The sequence below is a fragment of the Rhinopithecus roxellana genome, chromosome 1 (genome assembly GCF_007565055.1).
Source record: "Rhinopithecus roxellana isolate Shanxi Qingling chromosome 1, ASM756505v1, whole genome shotgun sequence".
Lineage (NCBI taxonomy): Eukaryota > Metazoa > Chordata > Mammalia > Primates > Cercopithecidae > Rhinopithecus > Rhinopithecus roxellana.
The window spans coordinates 127,851,713-127,870,752 of NC_044549.1; the positions used below are offsets into that span (position 1 = coordinate 127,851,713).

At 39.9% G+C, this 19,040-nt stretch overlaps 1 protein-coding gene, 1 non-coding gene and 1 pseudogene across 22 annotated transcripts in view; 2 read left to right on the forward strand and 1 right to left on the reverse strand.

The window, feature by feature from the left end:
- LRRFIP2 (LRR binding FLII interacting protein 2) overlaps positions 1-19,040 on the forward strand; it is a 129,042-nt gene that overhangs the window by 21,284 nt on the left and 88,718 nt on the right. For all 21 annotated transcript variants that reach the window (XM_030930805.1, XM_030930801.1, XM_030930828.1 and 18 more), the window contains one exon: positions 4,926-5,070. In XM_030930805.1, coding sequence (XP_030786665.1) covers positions 4,981-5,070 — 90 coding nt within the window. In that variant the 5' untranslated portion in view covers positions 4,926-4,980. The remainder of the gene's footprint in view (positions 1-4,925; positions 5,071-19,040) is intronic.
- Positions 15,016-15,559, forward strand: LOC104672770 (annotated as a pseudogene).
- Positions 18,626-18,727, reverse strand: LOC115892088. The gene has a single exon (XR_004051976.1). It is a non-coding gene; the product is annotated as a U6 spliceosomal RNA (small nuclear RNA).

A 19,040-nucleotide genomic window follows, 5' to 3' on the forward strand; every position in this document is an offset into this window, starting at 1 on the left:
CTTTGAGCTAGGTTGTTCTTGATCTGCATTATGTGAACTGAAAAAGGCAACTGGACCTGGCCAATCAGTCATATAAACACCTAGGTGCTCTCTGTAGATATGATAAGAAGGATAAGGAAGATAGGAAGTTGTTCCTATTTCCTGCTTATCCTGTGCTGCTTTTTCCTGTCATCTCTTTCTCAGTGCTGCCTATTCTGGAGCTTGTTGAAACCATTTTGTTTGGAAGCAATTTTAAGAAAGAATTTTTTACATAAATCTGTGGTCCAGGAGTACTCTGGCAGGTGTAAGGCTTAGGCATTGTTAGTTGAGAAAGAAAGAAAATGGATCATGGGGATAGAGGAGAAAGAAAAGAAAGAAGTACATTCAAAAGAATGCTACCAGCAGTGGTTTCAGATTGGCGTCTCAGTAGTATAGCATATTATGTTTAATTTGGATGTGATCTGTTTGGGGGCTAGTTTATTTCTTGCGCCTTAGATTGGAATGTTTTTATTTTTATTTATTTATTTTTTTGAGATAGGGTCTCACTCTGTCACCCAGGCTGGAGTGCAGTGATCATGGCTCACTGCAGCCTCGACCTCCCAGGCTCAGTCAGTTCTCACACCTCAGCCTCCCAAGTAGCTGGAATTACAGGCACATGCCAACATGCCTGGCTAATTTTTTTTAAATTTTTGTAGAGACAGGGTTTTGCCATGTTGCCCAGGCTGGTCTCAAACTCTTATGCTCAAGCAGTTCTCCTGACTCAGCCTCCCAAAGTTGCTGCGATTATTAGACGTGAGCTACCATGTCTGGTTTTAAAATGCATCTCTTTTTCCTCAATGCTATTGAAATTTTAGAGAATTAAGAAAAAAATGCATCCATAATGCTATCTTCCTAACAAAACCACTCTTAAACTATTGATATACTTCTAGCCAAATCTATTTTTATTCTCTGATTATTTTTATGTGTCTGAAATTAGAAAATGCTTACATTTTTTCTCCTGCTTCTGTGAAATATCTTTCATTGTGTCCTTGGAAAGCTGACTGATGGACAAATATTGGATGATACCACAGTGCATTCACTAAATTGTCACTGTAGTCTGAAAAGGAACATTGTGTTGCATGTCGCTTTTTTTTAGTAGGTGGCTAATATTTGTATACACCATTACCATTTTTTTTTTTTAATTTTATTTCGGCTGGTCATGTGGCTCATGCCTGTAATCCTAGCACCTTGGAAGGCTGAGGCGGGTGGATCACCTGAGGTCAGGAGTTCGAGACCAGCCTGGCCAACATGGTGAAACTCCGTCTCTACTAAAATTACAAAATTAGCCAGGTATGGTGGCACACACATGTAGTCCCAGCTACTCGGGAGGCTGAGACAGGAGAATCACTTGAACCCATGAGGCAAAGGCTGCAGTGAGCCAAGATCGTGCCATTGAACTCCAGCCTGGGCAAGAAAGAGTGAGACTCTGTTTCAAAAAAAAAAAAAATTTTCAATAGTTTTTGGGGTACAGATGGTTTTTGGTTACATGGGTAAGTTCTTTAGTGGTGATTTCTGAGATTTTAGTGCACCTATCACCCAAGCAGTTTATACTGTACCCAATATGTAGTATTTTATTCCTTACCCCCTGCCCTTGCCCCCATCACCAAGTCCCCAAAGTCTATTATATCATTTTTATGCCTTTGCGTCTGTATATTTTAGCTCCCAATTATAAGTGAGATCGTATGATATTTGGTTTTCCATTCCTGAGTTACTTCACTTAGAGTAATGGCCTCCAGCTCCATCCGAGTTGCTGCAAGAGACATTATTTCATTCCTTTTTATGGCTGAGTAGTATTACATGGTGTGTATATACCACATTTTCTTTATCTGCTCATTGGTTGATGAGCACTTGGGTTTTTTCCGTATCTTTGCAGTTGTGAATTGTTTTGCTATGAACATGTGTGTGCATGTGTCTTTTTCATATAATAACTTCTTTTCCTTGGATAGAGACCTAGTAGTGGGATTGCTGGATCAAATGTAGTTCTACTTTTAGTTCTTTAAGAAATCTTCGGGTCATGCCTGGTGGCTCACGTCTGTAATCCCAGCACTTTGGGAGGCCAACACGGGCAGATCACCTGAGGTCAGGAGTTCGAGACCAGCCTGGCCAACATGGCGAAACCCTGTCTACCAAAAATACATAAATTAGCTGGGCATGGTGGCGTAAGCCTATAGTTCCAGCTACTTGGAAAGCTGAGGCAGGAGAATTGCTTGAACCTGGGAGGCGGAGATTGCAGTGAGCCGAGATTGCACCATTGCACTCCACCCTGAGCGACAGAGCGAGACTCCAATCTCAAAAAAAAAAGAAATCTTCATATTGTTTTTCCATAGTGGTTGTACTAGTTTACATTCCCACCAGCAATATATACACTATTACTATTAGTTAAGTGTATAATCTTCAAAATTATGCTGAAGATGATTGGAGACCCCTGAGAAAACTTTTCTGTCCTTTTCAGTTGTTCTGATTTGTGTCTGGGATATATCAGCTGCTACATTAAGAAGTACATTTTTTCGTGTTTCCTTTTTTTTTTTTTTTTTTTGAGACGGAGTCTCACGCTGTTGCCCAGGCTGAAGTGCAGTGGTATGATCTCGGTTCACTGCTACCTCCACCTCCTGGGTTCGAGCGATTCTCCTCTCTCAGCCTCCCAAGTAGCTGGAATTACAGACATGCGCCATCTCACCCGGCTAGTTTTTGTATTTTTAGTAGAGATGGGGTTTTGCCATGTTGGCCAGACTAGTCTCGAACTCCTGATCTCCTGTGATTTGCCCGCCTTGGCCTCCCAAAGTGTTGGTATTACAGGCGTGAGCCACCACGCCCAGCTGGTGTTTCCATTTTTAAATGAGTTCTTAATAATCATATCCAGATATATCTTCTCTAGTGAAATAAAAGTAATAAACCATCATCAGTCTTTATTCTGGTGGACAGAATAATAAGTTAGCTCTGATGAATGAGAAATGGTGTCAGATAAGTTGGGAATATCCTGAATCTTTATTGGAGAAAACTTTTTGGTGGAGTAGTTCTGCTTTATTTAGCCTGAATCAAGTAAATTCCAGTACATTAAAGTCATTTAGAATTTCAATATAGCCAATTCTGTGAGAACAGACTTACTTGAGAATTCCTTTGTGATTCATACTGTAATGAAATTTTGCTGGTTTATTTTGTTAAAGGAAGTCAAAATTTTTTTAAGTTACAGAATATTTAGCTAAATGAGCTATACTTGTTAGCAATGTGTATAGAAGAAAACAGGTCATGAAATTTGGCTTGCATTCTTTCATGGTAATCTTTAATCTCAAATACCATGTGTTAGAAAGGTTAGATGGTCTTTTTCATCCTTATTATTTAATCCTGGCGGATGGGTTTTTCTTCTCCCTTTTGTTAAAATAAGTCTAATAAGTAATAGTAACAGGTTCATAGATACATGCTTTTTTTTTATATTTTGAGGAGGAGTTTCCTTCTTGTTGCCCAGGCTGAAGTGCAGGGGTACAACCTCGGCTCACTGCAACTTCTGTCTCCTGGGTTCAAGTGATTCTCCTGCCTCAGCTTCCCAAGTAGCTGGGATTACAGGCATGTGCCACCATGTCCCGCTAATTTTGTATTTTTAGTAGAGATGGGGTTTCACCATGTTGGTCAGGCTAGTCTTGAACTCCTGACCTCAGGTGATCCACCTACTTTGGCCTTCCAAAGTGCTGGAATTACATGCATGAGCCACCGCGCCTGGCGATATGTTCTTAATCATTTGACTATATCAGTTTTGTTCATCACTGTACCTTTAGCACCTCCTGTAGTACCTGGTAACAACAGACACTCAGGTATTTGTTATATGGACAGTGTTGGTTATCGTTAATTACAGAATAATAAACCTTCATTTTTTTCTTTTATATGGTTGTTGGGTTTTTTTTGTCCGTTTGTTTTTTGTTTTTGTTTTTTTTTTTTTTGATATGGAGTCTCTCTCTGTCACCCAGGCTGGAGTCCAGTGACATGATCTTGGCTCACTACAACCTCCGCCTCCTGGGTTTAGGTGATTCTTGTGCCTCAGCCACTGGAGTGGTTGGGATTATAGGCATGCGCTACCACGCCTGGCTAATGTTTGTATTTTTAGTAGAGATGGGGGTTTTACCATGTTGGCCAGGCTGATCTCGAACTCCTGGCCTCAAGTGACCAGCCCACCTCAGCCTCCCCAAGTGCTGGAATTACAGGTGAGAGCCACTGTGCCTGGCGTTGTTGTGGTTTAATTGGAATTTTTCTTAAATTACACTAAAAAGCAAAGTTAGTTTTGTAACTATAAGGCTTAGTAGTAAAACCACTTGAACATCTTCTAAAAGTTTAGGCTGAATAACTTCTGAAATGTTTTTCATTCTGGTATGGAAATTGGTTTTAGAAATAACTATAGTAATTTATTTATTTATTTATTTATTTTGAGACAGAGTCTCGCTCTGTCTCCCAAGCTGGAGTGGTGCAATCTTGGTTCACTACAACCTCTGACTCCTGGGTTCTAGTGATTTTCCTGCCTCAGCCTCTCGGGTAGCTGAGATTACAGACGTGTGCCACCCTGCTCGGCTAATTTTTGTTTTTTTAGTAGAGACAGGGTTTCACCATGTTGGCCAGGCTGCCCAGCTATAGTAATTTTAAGTGGTTAAGTAGAATTTCCGCTGATGGCAGCTTTCTGAGGCTAATATTATAATACACTCTCACAGGTTGCCGTGGGTAGCATAGTGAAAAGAGCTGGGAGGTTTAGTAATTAGTATAAAATTAAATATTCTAAAATTTATTGGAATAATTTGGTAGTGGGAAGGTATTTGGTGACTGATTTCTCTAGGAAGAAATACAATTTCTCTGTTAAAAGTGAATGTATAAATGAACATGAAAATTGCACAGAAAGAAATAAATTATTATGTTTTTGTTTACTTCAGGGCTGAAAACACAGTTAAATCACTTTCAAAGTTAAAAGACTGTTAAGAACACAAGATGGGGACTCCTGGTTCTGGGAGGAAAAGAACACCTGTGAAAGACCGATTTTCTGCAGAAGATGAAGCTTTGAGTAACATTGCCAGAGAGGTATGTTTGGTAAATCCCCTCTCAACACTGAGTTGCACAGATGTATTGTAAAAATGCCGATTTGACAGAGATAGACGTTTACTAATTGAACTAGTTTCGGATGTTTATCATGAGCAAGATGTTATAACTGGTCTCTAAAATAGTGTATTAGAATAAAATATAGTTGGATATTATCAACATAAATCAAATATAGAGATGAATCTCTGAACAACACGTTTTATTTGAGACAATAGAATTGTAATTTGGGCATACACACAGACTGCATTGGTCTTTGGTATGTCCAAAGAACAAAGAAAAGATTGAGGTTTTTATTAGAGAAATGTTATGCGTTGTTTTGAAAGAAAATGCATTGGCACTAGCGAAGTTTTTGGGAGCTGGCATGCTCTGATTTGTGAGTGACTGTGGAAGGTAAAACTAGTCTTAGAGTTACAGCAGTTCATTTCTGCAGCTACTAGGTAAAACTGATCTTAAGGTTATAACAGGTCATTTCAGCAGCTGGCTTGCCAGATAATCCCTGGACAGGTGCTTGTTCCCTAAGTGCTTTTCTTTTCCTTTTCTTCCCCCCGGTCTCGTGACTCTAATTTAATTGGGTATGACAAGATAATTCCAATGTATATAATCAATTTTCACAATATCCAATGCATCCAAAATTAATTTTTCTTTATATTTTTGTGGGTTACTTGAGTTCCATGTACTTGTTATAATGTATGGAAATTTATAATTAATCTTTCGAATGTAAACTTAGGATAATTAGAATGTTGAAGATATGAGGACTATATAGAAATACTCATTGGGCTATTCTGTTAATATGCTTTAGAGATGGTATATACATGTTGATGGAAACAATATTTCCTGTCTGTTCAGATTCAATGTTTTATTTTTTGAAACATTGCAGTGGAATTTTTATGTTTAATTCTTTTAGTTGGTAACAGAACTTCTGGGGCAATTTTGTTTCAGTTTGTTGTAACTCAGAAAAAAGAAAAAGGGAAGGGGTGTCACCTGTTGAATCACTGGCAACATTTCCTGCAGTATATTGGAAATTTAACATGACTACCAGCTGGGATTTCTTAGTCAATTGCCAACTTTGTTTCAGACTCTATCTGCAACTGCAGACTGACCGTAAACTAATATGGTATGAGAGTTGCTTAGAGCATCATTAAGAGCATCATTAAATTATATTTTTTTGGTGAGAATTATTACCATAGCACTTCTTCTTTGTAATTAGTAAATAACTCATTTAGGAATAGTGTAGTTTCCTTTTGACACATTACACACTCTTTTGATCCAGCTCATTGTTATGATTTTCCTTTTGGAAGCTACTCGGTTAGCTTTTGAATTAGAAGTCAAATGCTGTAGGAGGCTATTTGAAGCAAAGGAAAGTTACTACCTAAAACCTGATAAGAAATTGTGATATTACCATAACAAAAATACATTAAAAATCAATGAGAGCATTTGGATTGTTTCCATGTCTTTGCTGTTGTGAATAGTGCTCCAGTGAACATACATGTGCAGGTATTTTTATAATAGAATGATTTATATTCCTTCAGGTAATGGGATTGCTGAGTCAAATGGTATTTCTGGTTCTAGGTCTTTGAGGAATCACCACACTGTCTTCTACAATGGTTGAAGTAATTTACATTCTCACCAACAGTGTAGAAGCATTCCTGTTTCTCCGCAGCCTTGTCAGCATCTGTTGTTTCTTGACTTTTTAATAATAGCTATTCTGACTGGTGTGAATGGTTTCTCATTGTGGTTTTGATTTGCATTTCTCTAATGATCAGTGATGTGGAGCTTTTTTTCATGTTTGTTGGCTGCATACATGACTTCTTTTGAGAAGTATCTGTTCATGTCCTTTGCCCACTTTTTAATGGTTTTTTTTTTCTTGTAATTTTGTTTAAGTTCCTTGCAGATTCTGGATATTAGATCTTTGTCAAATGGATAGATTGCAAAAACTGTCTCCCATTTTATAGTTTGTTCACTCTGATGGTAGTTTCTTTTGCCTTACAGAAGCCCTTTAGTTCATTAGATCCCGTTTGTCAATGCTTGGCTTTTGTTGCGATTGCTTTTGATCATGAAATTTTTGCCTATGCTAATGTCCTTAATGGCATTGCCTAGATTTTCTTCTAGGATTTTTATAGTTTTGAGTTACATTTGAGTTACATCGACTCTCAAATGCCCATCAATGATAGACTGGATAAAGAAAATGTGGTGCATACACTCCATGGAATATTGTGCAGCCATAAAAAGGAACTATATCGTATCCTTTGCAGGGACATGGATGGAACTGGAAGCCATTATCCTCAGCAGACTAACACAGGAACAGAAAACCAAACACCACATGTTCTCACTTATAAGTGGGAGCTGAACTGTGAGAACACATGGACACAGGAAGGGGAATAACACACACTGGGGCCTGTGGAGAGGGAGCACAGTGGGGTGAGGGAGAGCATCAGGATAAATAACTAATGCATATGTGGCTTAATACCTAGGTGATGGGTTGATAGGTACAGCAAACCATCATGACACATGTTTACCTATGTAACAAACCTGCAGGTCCTGCACATGTATCCCAGAACTTAAAATAAAAATCAAAGAGATATTTTTCAGTTAAAAGATGAAAAAGTAGATACAACTTTACAGTGAGTGATCTTAACTATTTGCACAAATGAAGCATTTTGGAAGCAATATAATTGTAGTTGAAAATTGAAACTACCCAGAATGTTTCCTTTCAAAATTGGCGAGATTTACCCTGATTTCTATAAGGGAGGAAAATGCCACCACCTTCTAGTGTCCTTTTGTGTTGTCACTAAGTATTTGAACTTTTTTTTTTTTTTTAATGTGATGCTTTCTTTAAAAAATTGTATAGGATTCTAACATCCAGCACTTATTGAGTGCTTACTATGTGGCAAACACTATTCTAAGCATTTTACATGCATTAATTCATTTAATCCTTATAAAAATCTGCAAAAAATTCTGCAATCAGTTTTTTTATCTGCATTTTGCAGATGCGGAAACCATTGCACAGAAAAATTAAGTAACTTCCCCAAGGTTACATAGCTAGGAAATACTAGAGCTTGGATTCAGACCCTGAAGCTTGGCTCCAGAGTCTGTGCATTTAACCTTTTACTATGCCAGATTGTTTCTCAGTCCTCTCTAATTCCACCATTAATAGCTTGTTTTTTGTTTTTCAGTAATTTTTCATGACTTTGAAAGCAGTTTTACATCTTGATTCTCTCAAAAGTCTTGAGCTAAGTAGGATAGATAGATATTATTATTAGCCATGTTTACAGCTGAGGAAACAGATGATGTTCAGATAACTGTCTAAAATGTATCAGAAGCAAGGCTAAAAATTCAGCCATTTGAGTCATTGTTCATGTTCCAGGAGAGGTGGGCTTTGGAGACTTACAAGTGTGACTTTGAATTCTGGCTATACTGGTTGCTGGTTGAGTAATTTTGTTAAGTAACTCTCTAGACTTCAGTTTCCTCGTCTGTAAAATGGGAGTAATATTATTTTGCTGTCTCACAGTGTTGTGATGGTTAGAGAAGATAAGGCATGTTAACCTTTAGAACAGTGTTAGGCTTGCAGTAGGCTATTTGTTGCTTATTGAAAAGCAGAAATTGGGCTGGGCGTGACGGGTCACGCCTGTAATCACAGCACTTTGGGAGGCTGAGGCGGGTGGATCACGAGGTCTGGAGTTCAAGACTAGCCTGGTCAACATGGTGAAACCCCATCTCTACTAAAAATACAAAAATTAGCTGGGTGTGGTGGCTGGCGCCTGCAATCCCAGCTATTTGGGAACCTGAGGCAGAGAATTGCTTGAACCCAGGAAGCGGAGATTGCAGTGAGCCGAGATTGCACCACTGCATTCCAGCCTGGGCAACAGAGCAAGACTCCGTCTCAAAACGAAAAACAGAAAAGCAGAAACTGAAAATGATAATAGAAGACTGGTAGAAAGGTAAAATGGACTCTTTTTGTAAAATAAACTTATTAAGATAGGTTTTCTAAAACATGACCGATCATCAGAGTCTCCCAGGGAGCTTTATCAGCGTACAGATTCCCAAGCTATACCTCATACTTAGTAAATCTGAATCTATGGGGGTTGAGCCCAGAAATCTGTATTGCTTGGTTGATTGAAGGAGATGAGGTCTTGCTATGTTGTCTAGGCGGGACTTGAACTCCTGGGCTCAAGTGATCCTCCTGCCTCACATACTCTCACATTCTCTCTCTCTCTCTCTCTCTCTCTCTCTCTCTCTCTCTCTCTCTCTCTCTCTCGCCTTAAGTTAGAAGCAAACAAAAAATCCCCACAACAATAAAAATGATAAATTGCTTAATCTTTTTTGTTGTTGTTGTTAAATCTTAAGAGTTTAGTTTATCTTTTCCTAATTTCAGATTGTTTTTTGAATTGAACAGGGAATGCCATCAATAAAGAAAAATAGCTTCTTTTTCTTCTTGCTGCTTAGGATTTGCTCAGGTTTACATGCTCCTCAGTTGGCCAAAAAGCAGGTAATCTGAATAAAGAGGAAAAGAAGCAAAAAGCATAAATGTGGTTTATAAACTGAATAATTTGTGTGCTAAAATATGGAACTGAATGCATTTTAATAATCTTAGTAAAATAAACATAATAGAAATTTTACCATTTTAACCATTAAGTGTATACTTCTGTTGCATTAAGTACATTTACCTTGTTGTGCAGCCATCACCACCATCCATCTCCAGAATGCTTTTCTTTTTTTCTTTTTTCTTTTTTTTTTGAGATGGAGTCTTGCTCTGTCGCCCAGTCTGGAGTGTAGTGACGTGATCTTTGCTCACTGCAAGCTCCGCCTCCCAGGTTCATGCCATTCTCCTGCCTCAGCATCCAGAGTAGCTGGAACTACAGGTGCCCGCCACCACACCTGGCTAATTTTTTGTACTGTTAGTAGAGACAGGGTTTCACCGTGTTAGCCAGGATAGTCTCGATCTCCTGACCTCGTGATCCGCCCACCTCGGCCTTCCAAAGTGCTGGGATTACAGGCGTGAGCCACCGCGCCCCGCCCAGAATGCTTTTCATCTTGAAAAACCTGAGTGCATTTTTATGTTTAATTTTATTATTGTTATTTTTTTGAGACAGGGTCTCTGTCACCTAGGCTGGAGTGCAGTGGCATGATCTTGGCTCACTGCAACCTCTGCCTCCTGGGTTCAAGTGATTCTCCTGCCTCAGCCTCCTGTGTAGCTGGGACTACAGGTGAACACCACCATGCCCAGCTAATTTTTTACTTTTAGTAGAGGTAGGATTTCTGCATGTTGGCCAGGCTGGTCTCAAACTCCTGACCTCAAGTGATCTGCCCGCCTCCACCTCCTCCACTCCCAAAGTGCTGGAATTACAGGCATGAACCACCGCGCCCGGCCTCTGAGTTTGGTGGGGTTTTTTTTTTTTTGAAACGGAGTGTCATTCTGTTGCCCAGGCTGGAGTGCAGTGGTGCCATCTCTGCTCACTGCAATCTCTGCCTCCTGGGTTCAAGTGATTCTCCTGCCTCGGCCTCCTGAATAGCTTGGATTACAGGCATGTGCCACCACACACGACTCATTTTGTAGAGACAGGGTTCCACCATGTTGTTCAGGCTGGTCTCAAACTCCTGATCTCAAGTGATCCACCTGCCTTGGCCTCCTCTAAGTGCATTTTTAAAAGATATTGAAATGTTTGAAGACTATTCTGTGAAGGCAGGAATGTGGGTAGATTTATAAGTCCTGTCATGTCTGTAATAGGCATGTTGCTGTTTTGCTCTGGGAGCTCAGACTATTATAGCTGTAGGAAGATCTCAAAAGAGCAAATGTCGGAAGGGATCACTTTCCCTAGGGTTTCAGAAGACCAATCTGAATGCTTACCTTTTGTGTGTGTTTGGCTTTGATATTTTCATGGGCTTGTGAAAAATGGCATTTCAGTGTTGACTTTCAATGAAATTGAAAGCATATACCTGGTGTATCAAATTGGGGACCCTTAGATACCTAGCCTCTCAAAAGGAGAATGATGAGGGTAGAGTGAAAGCTAGTTATGCTGCCTTACCATAGTCAGTTTGGTGAGTGTTAATGGTGAGTTTCCTTTTGAGAAGAAATTGAAGCCTCTTGAAGGGTTTGCAAAGTCTTTTTGAGGCATCACGGAAGCCTGGAGTGTTATTGCTTTTCTTGTTTTAGAGCTGAAATTATGAAGAAAACACATTTTATGCATACTTCTTCAAGTGAAAGTCACAAGAATGTTCCTTTTTTTTTTTTTTGAGAGAGAGAGAGTCTCACTCTGTCGCCCAGGCTGGAGTGCAGTGGCGCCATCTCAGCTCACTGCAGCCTTCGTCTCCCAGGTTCAAGTGATTCTTGTGCCTCATCTTCCTGAGTAGCTGGGATTACAGGCGTGTGCCACCACACCCAACTAATTTTTGTAGTTTTTGTAGAGACAGGGTTTCACCATGTTGGCCTGGCTGGTCTCGAACTTCTGACCTCAGGTGATTGCCTGCATCGGCCTACAGGCATGAGCCACCATGCCCAGCAACAGGAATGTTGCTGATTTTTGTCCCTGATGATCTGAGATTTTTTTTTCTGGATCTAAAATTCTGTGATTTCTTCCAAAGTCCAGAACCCAAAGAAAATTGATGTTCTTATGCATAGTTCTCTTAAATCTAGAGAATGAATGTCAGACATAGAAACTGATTATCTTTTCTAGATCAGAGGATAGGATCCTGAAGAGGAAGTCATAAGTGACTTCCCCAAGGTTACATAGGTAAGAAATAGCAGAGCTTGAATTCAAACTCGTGAAGGTTGGCTCCAGAGTCTGTACATTTAATCTCTTACTATGATTAATAATTATTTAATAATTATTATTTTTAATAGAGACAGGGTCTTGCTATGTTGCCCAGGCTGGTCTCGAACTCCTGAGCTCATTCAGGATAGGATCATAAGAATTGGAGTCTAGTAAAGAGTATCCAGAGATTTTTGTGTTGAGCAGAATTTACACATAAACATATTTGGTTTAACTGAGTGTGGTGACATGTGCCTGTAGTCCCAGGTACTCAGCAGGCTGAGGTAGGAGGATTGCCTGAGCCCAGGAGTTCAAGGCTTCAGTGAGCTGTGATCCTGCCACTGCACTCCTGCGTGGGCAACAGAGTGAGACCCCCACCTATAAAAATAAAAAATATGGCGTGTAAATTTACTTGTAAGAGGTAAGAAAGGAAGCTCCATGGCTGTTTCACATTTGTGTCTGCTAGAACATTTGGATTTTTTTTTTTTTTTTTTTTTTTTTTTGAAGCAGAGTCTCACTCTGTCACCCAGACTAGAGTGCAGTAGTGTGATCTCAGCTCAGTGCAACCTCTTCCTCTCAGGTTCAAGTGATTCTCCTGCCTCAGTCTCCCAAGAAGCTGGGATCACAGGTGTGCGCCACCACACCCAGCTAATTTTTGTATTTTTGGTAGAGATGGGGTTTCACCATGTCGGCCAGGCTAGTCTTGAACTCCTGACCTTAGGTGATCCCCCCACCTCGGCCTCCCAAAGTGCTGGGATTACAGGTGTGAGCCACTGCGCCCAGCCTGGTTTTCTTTTTTTAAAGTGTGCAGTTCAGTGATATTATCCCATGTGTTTGGTTCGGATTATTCTGTGTAAATTGGATTTGTCTGAAAAGAAACTCCACAGGAGGCAGAATTACTCTTATTTAAAATACTCATGTTCTCAGTGGTGGTACACAAAAATTCATAGAAGATTATGAAATGACTGGGTGCAGTGGTGCATACCTGTAGTCCCAGCTACTTGGGAGGCTGAGGTGTGACAATTGCTTGAGCGCAAGAGTTCGAGACTAGCCTCAGCAACATAGCAAGACCCTGTCTCTTAAAAAAGAAAGAATATTATGAAATATGAGTTTTTTTTTAAATTATAAAAAATAAATGTTTTTCTGTCCATTTCTACCCAGTTAAAAAATAATTATCCTCCTTTGTGCCTATTGTTTTTATTAGATAGATTCTTTGAAAGAGCAAATCTAAGTTGTGGTTTTAGTCATTTAGGATTCCTTCAGGTGGTGTTAGTGCATGAATTCAGCTAATTCCATTTGTTTGTTACTATTATTAATAATAATAATAGAGACAGAGTCTTGCTGTGTTGCCCAGGCTGGTCTCAAACTCCTGAGCTCAAAAGATCCTTCTGCCTCGGCTTCCCAAAGCGCTGGGATTACAGGCCCTCAGCCAATTTTCTTTGAGTGCAGACTCAGTGTTTTCTCCATTTACACACTGAAACTAAGACAAAAGAGGAGGGTGAGGAATGTGATTGGGGTAACACTTTGCTTGTACTTTTTCCCTACTTCTAGAGCCTGGTCCTGGACACTTTTTGTGATAGCCAGTGTTACTCTCAGCATCTCACTGTCCCTTGATTTGTTCCTCTTACTGGAATTAAGGGAGGATTATTGAGCCTTAAAACTTAGTCTTGTCTTAGTGTGACTGAAAAGTATTGGTATAACTTTCCTTGTCATAATCTTTGCCATTCCTGTGACTTACAGGGATTTGAAGAAAAATATTCAGATAGCACAATATCATTAACCTAAATTTGAAGACATTACTAGTAACACCCTTTTTCCCCCATCACAAGTATTTTTGTTAGTCCCCAAATTAGTATTTTTGATTAAATATGTCATTGCAGATCCAAAGTTTTACTTTTTATATACTGTTTATTGGGTTGTATAAAGTCATCTCTCATTCCAAAAGAATATTTTTGCTGTCAAAAAGTCTCTGAGTAAATGGAAGATATAGTTGTTTGACATCAGAAAAAGATGAGTTATAATTTCCATAGTTTGTCTACTACATGTTGGTGTTTGTGCTCAGAAAAATTTAAATATTTGTCCTCAACTACCAAAAACTTAAAGTGGTTAAACATAATCATGTTGTAAGATTTAATTAAAAATTTTTGTACTAAAGGAAAGTTGCTAGGAAATAGAGCAATAATTTTTGTTAATTTGGAAACCATGGCAACACAGTAAATATTATGTCTCTTAATTTGTCTTTCAGTGTTTTTTTGGCATGAGTGTCATGGAAGAGTAAACAAAATTAAACACAATGAACTGAGTCTTTGCTACCTGAGTTAGTCATTTTCTTTGAATGTTTTACTTTCTCAAATTTTATATTTCAAATTTCTTGAAATTAAAGCATAGTCTTTAAAGGCCTAAATTTTACATTATCTCTCTTTTGTCCATGCCAGTTGCATAGGTTTTATATTATGGATGTATGTGCGGCTGGCATTGTTGGCTCAGTTTGGTGCATTTCTGTCAAATTATGAGTTGTAAATTTGCCTCCTTTAAAATAGCAGTTTTAGCACCATCAACACTGTGATACAAAAGTTTTAAAGCTAGAGGATTTTCTTGTTTTAAAGTCATTTGAGTGTGTTTCATGTACTACTGTAGTATTTTGTTTTGTTTTGTTTTGTTTTTGACATGAGGTCTTGCTGGGTTGCCCAAGCCAGACTCGAATTCCTAGGCTCAAGTGATTCTCCCACCTTGCTTCCCGAGTAGCTGGGATTACAGGCACCACTACCGTGCCTGGCTTGTTTTTGAGAAACATTAAGATTTTGGCAATAATATAAGTATCCATGAGTTCAACACCCAGCATTATCAAATGTTAACATGTTGTCACAGTTGTTTCAGATCTTTTCTTTAAAATGTTAGGAAGAAAGGACAGGAGAAAGAGATATAAACCAAGTTTAAGGTCCTTTGTTTCGTTCCCCAGGCTTATCCCCCTCCTTCCTCCTATTAAGGAATCAGTGTGATAAAATAAAAATGTGTCCTTCCTATTCATGTTTTAAAAGTTCTAATGACTTCTGGTCCTGCCACCTGGAGCCAATGTAGCTATGAGGGGCCGTGTCTCGCCACCACTGCCCAGGCCAGGCATGATGTTGGGTGTCAGGCCTGCCTCACGTGTCTTGGGGTGCCCAGGGTAAAGGCAGGAGTAATGCTGACACCTGTAAGCAAATTGAAGTGCAATGACAGTCTCAAAGGGTCTGGGACGTCAGCCATAGCATCTGGCCCCACTCAGAGGGTTCTGTGAGAGACAAGTTGATTGTTAAAGAGGTTGCAGAGCTTGAGCTTATTTACCTTGTACATGTCAAGTGTATTTCCTGATCTGAAAAGCTTCATTGCTTTCTGCTGACTGTAACCCCAGACAAGGGTTACTACCAGGGTGGAAGATTTCGGCTCAAAACTGGACTTCCTGATGCATGTAACATGGTGCCTTCCAAAGTCAAATGCCTGACCAGGATCTGGTACCCCAACATCACAGAGATGGGGGAAATATGTCTAAAGTTTACTGAGAACATTCGATTGACAGCACTGGCTGGGCTCCCACGAGAACATTAAAGGATGTTGTTTGGAGGTTAAACTATTTGTTTACTAATCTTCTGAATTTTGACGATCCACTGAATGTTGAAGCTGCAGAACATCATTTGTGGGACAAGGAGGACTTCTTGAATAAAGTAGATGACTACATCAAGTGTTAATGCCAGATGATAAAAGGAGAAGATTGCAGGCCCGTGGATTGTGTGTTATAGTTTGTCTCTAATGTGAAAAAGCAGCAAGAGGCAGCGCCTCCTCTCCCCTGTCCCCTGACTCTCCCTCTCAGTCCCCCTGCATTGTCCCAGTCTTGTGACCATGTTGTCCTGAAGAAGACCATCCTCATGACTTCCCATTGTAGATGGAGAATTCAACATAAAGACAGCAAGAAAACGTATTTGGGTTTCTAAAGAGTTTTCTGTTTACCTTATGTTTTAGGCTGTTCTTTCATTGCTATAAATAGACAAGACTGAGTAATTTATAAAGAAAAGAGGTTTAATTGGCTTATCGTTCTGCAGGCTGTGCAAGCATGGCACTGGCATTTACTTGGCTTCTGGGGAGGCCTCAGGGAGCTTTTACTTATGGTGAAAGGTGAAGCAGGAGCAGGCACGTCATGTGGTTAGAGCAGAAATGAGAGCGTAAGGGGGACAGCCAGATCTCATGAGAACTTAACTGTTGTGTGGACACACCACGCTGTGAGGGATCCACCCCCATGACCCAAATACCTCCCACCAGGCCTTACCTCCAAAACTGGGGATTACATTTCAACATGATATTTGGAAGAGACATCTAAACTATGTCATCTTAACATGTTTACTTTTTTGAACTCATATTGTTTAGGCTGTTGGTGATATTCTTGAGAAGTTGTAATGAACTCAAAATTGAGGCTGGAGCTTTCTTACTCTTTTCCCAAACAAAATTGGTTTTCTGCTGAACTGATGCTCATGATGTGTTCAGTGTAACTTGCAGATTGGAATAAGAAACCTGCTACAAATTGTGATTGGATGCAAATGCCCTTAGTGTCCTCTGTGCATGTTGGTCCTATCTAGATGTTGTGAAGTTTCCCGGAATGCATAAAGTCTTTCACTGTAGACATTTTTATTGAAATGCATATTTTATTTAATTTAAGTATATTTTGAACCAATTAAATTAATTTTTTACAGTGTAATGCTTTATTTTTTGTATTCTCATTTTGTATTTTCATTGTATAGGGCAAAGATGTTGGGTTGGCTGAGGATGGTGGCTCACACTTGTAATCCTAGCACTTTGGGAGGCCGAGGTGGTGGGCAGATTGTGTGAGCCCAGGAGTTGAGACCAGCTGGGGCAATATGGTGAAACCCTGTCTCTACAAAAAATACAAACATTAGCCAGGCATGGTGACATGTGCCTGTAGTTCCAGCTACTCAGGAGGCTGAGGTGGAAGGATTACCTGAGCCCAGGGAGGTCAAGGCTGTGATGAGCCATGATCATGCCCTGGCCAACAGAGTGAGACCCTGTCTCCAAAAAAAAAAAAAAGGAAAAATGTTGGGTCAGCCACCTATTGAAGAGATATACAAAGAAACTATGAAAGACATTATTCGTTTTGTCCAAGTGCAACAAGAATATGGCTCTGAAAAGTCATCTCTTGCTCTCAGGTCCACATGTGGCAAGGACATTTTGGAGCTCTTTGAAACTAGATCTGGATGATAAAAATAAAAACAAACAAACAGAAGGGCAGGAAGCCCATTCTCACATGCCGCTCAGAGGAAACTGGCTGGAGCTGGGACCTGCTGGGGTTGGTGTTCCTGCAGTGGTCATATGATTGTGAGCCAGTAGCTACTTCTTAGAGTACCAGACCCTGGCTGTCCTGAGGGACAGGAGAGATACCTCAGGAATCAGCCCAAACAATGTCTGATGCTACTGAGACTGTACCTGTGGCCACCTTCTTATTTGCTTTGACTCCAGGCCCTGCCTGGGGGTGAGCCTGTTAGGCCTTGGAGGACCAGGATTCAGCAGCAGCATATGCCGTACTTGGCCAGGTTAACGCACATTGGAGGAAGAGCCCAAAAGAAAGACAGGTGGATTTATTCCGGTTTTTAAACATTTAAACTAATGAAATCAAATGTGAAATAAATGCTTGTCTGGTTTCAAGAAAACGTTTTAATATGTATCACCATAAACAGCCTTGTTTAATGAGTTTTTGTATATTGCCTTCTAAGAGCTCTATAGACACAGGGGTGTAAAGCAGGTAGCACTATGGTGGAAAACTGCCAGAATAGTAAGTAGTTCAGTATAACTGGAGAGGGGCTAGGGAATGGGAGGAGGTGATGTTAGAGAGGAAATAGGGACCAATCATGAAAGGATTTGTGTGCTGAGGAATTTACTTTTGATTTTCAAAGCTGTGGAGAGCCATTAAAGGGCAAATCCTTTTTCAGATTTGAATTACAGTATAATTGCTTTAGCCACCCAGTGGAGAGTGAGTGGTAGAAGGTAGAAGGCAGAAAACAGTTAGGAAGCTGTTACAGTTTTTAATTTATTTTTTGAAACAGGGTCTTGCTCTGTTGCCCAGGCTATAGTACAGTGGTACGATCTTAGCTCACTGCAACCTCCGCTTCCTGGGTTCTGGGACTACAGGCATGCACCACGACACCCAGCTAATTTTTGTGTTTTTTTGTAGAGATGGGGTTTTGCTTTGTTGCCCAGGCTGGTCATGAAGCTGTTATAGTTACCTTAGTGAAAGATGATGATAACATGAAATAAGACAGTGACAATGGGAATAGGGAGGAAGGTCTGGATGGAAGAAATAGTAAAGAGAATCTTGATGGGAGCAAAGTAGTTGAGACTTAGCAACTCAATATGGAGGGAGAATAGAAAACAGGAAGGACCCTTATGATGAGTCTTTGTTTCATATTTTGGGTAATGGGGTAGTTGATGGGGAATATAAAAGAGAAGAGGAAGGTTAAGGGAACGATTATAAATTAAATTAGGGTTGTATTGTGTCTGAGGTTCTAGTGGGAGAGCCTCAATTTTTTTTTTTTTTTTTTGGATACGGAGTATCACTCTGTTGCCCAGGTTAGAGCACTGTGGCAAGATCTTGTGCTACCATGCCTGGCTAATTTTTGTTTTTAGTAGAGATGGGGTTTTACATGTTGCCCAGGCTGGCCTTGAACTCCTGAGCTCAAGTGATCTGCCCACCTCTCAAAGTGCCAGGACTACAGGCATGAGCCACTGTGACTGGCCTGAATAAAAAAATAAATAAATAAAGATGCTTCACACATTTGTATGTCATCCTTGCACAGAGGCCATGCTAATCTCTGTAGCTTTCTAATTTTAGTATATGTGCTGCCATAGTGAACAAAGCCTCAATTTTTAATAGCCAGTTGGATCAGGATTGTGGGAGAAAATTCTAGCTTGGGCATAGAGATTTACAGACTAACAGTATGACCCAGAAGAGAATATAGAATGAAATGAACAAGAGCTGAAGCTTGGAAGCTTTAGTTATATTAACATTTAAGATGCTAGCTTATGAAGGATTCTGAAGGAGAGAGAGGAGATAATAAAGAGGAGAACCAGGAGACACTAGTATTGGAGAAAGCTGAGATGAGAGTTTTAAGAAAGAATGTGTGTTTAGTGATAGCAGAAGTCCAGAAAAGACAGATGAGATAAGAA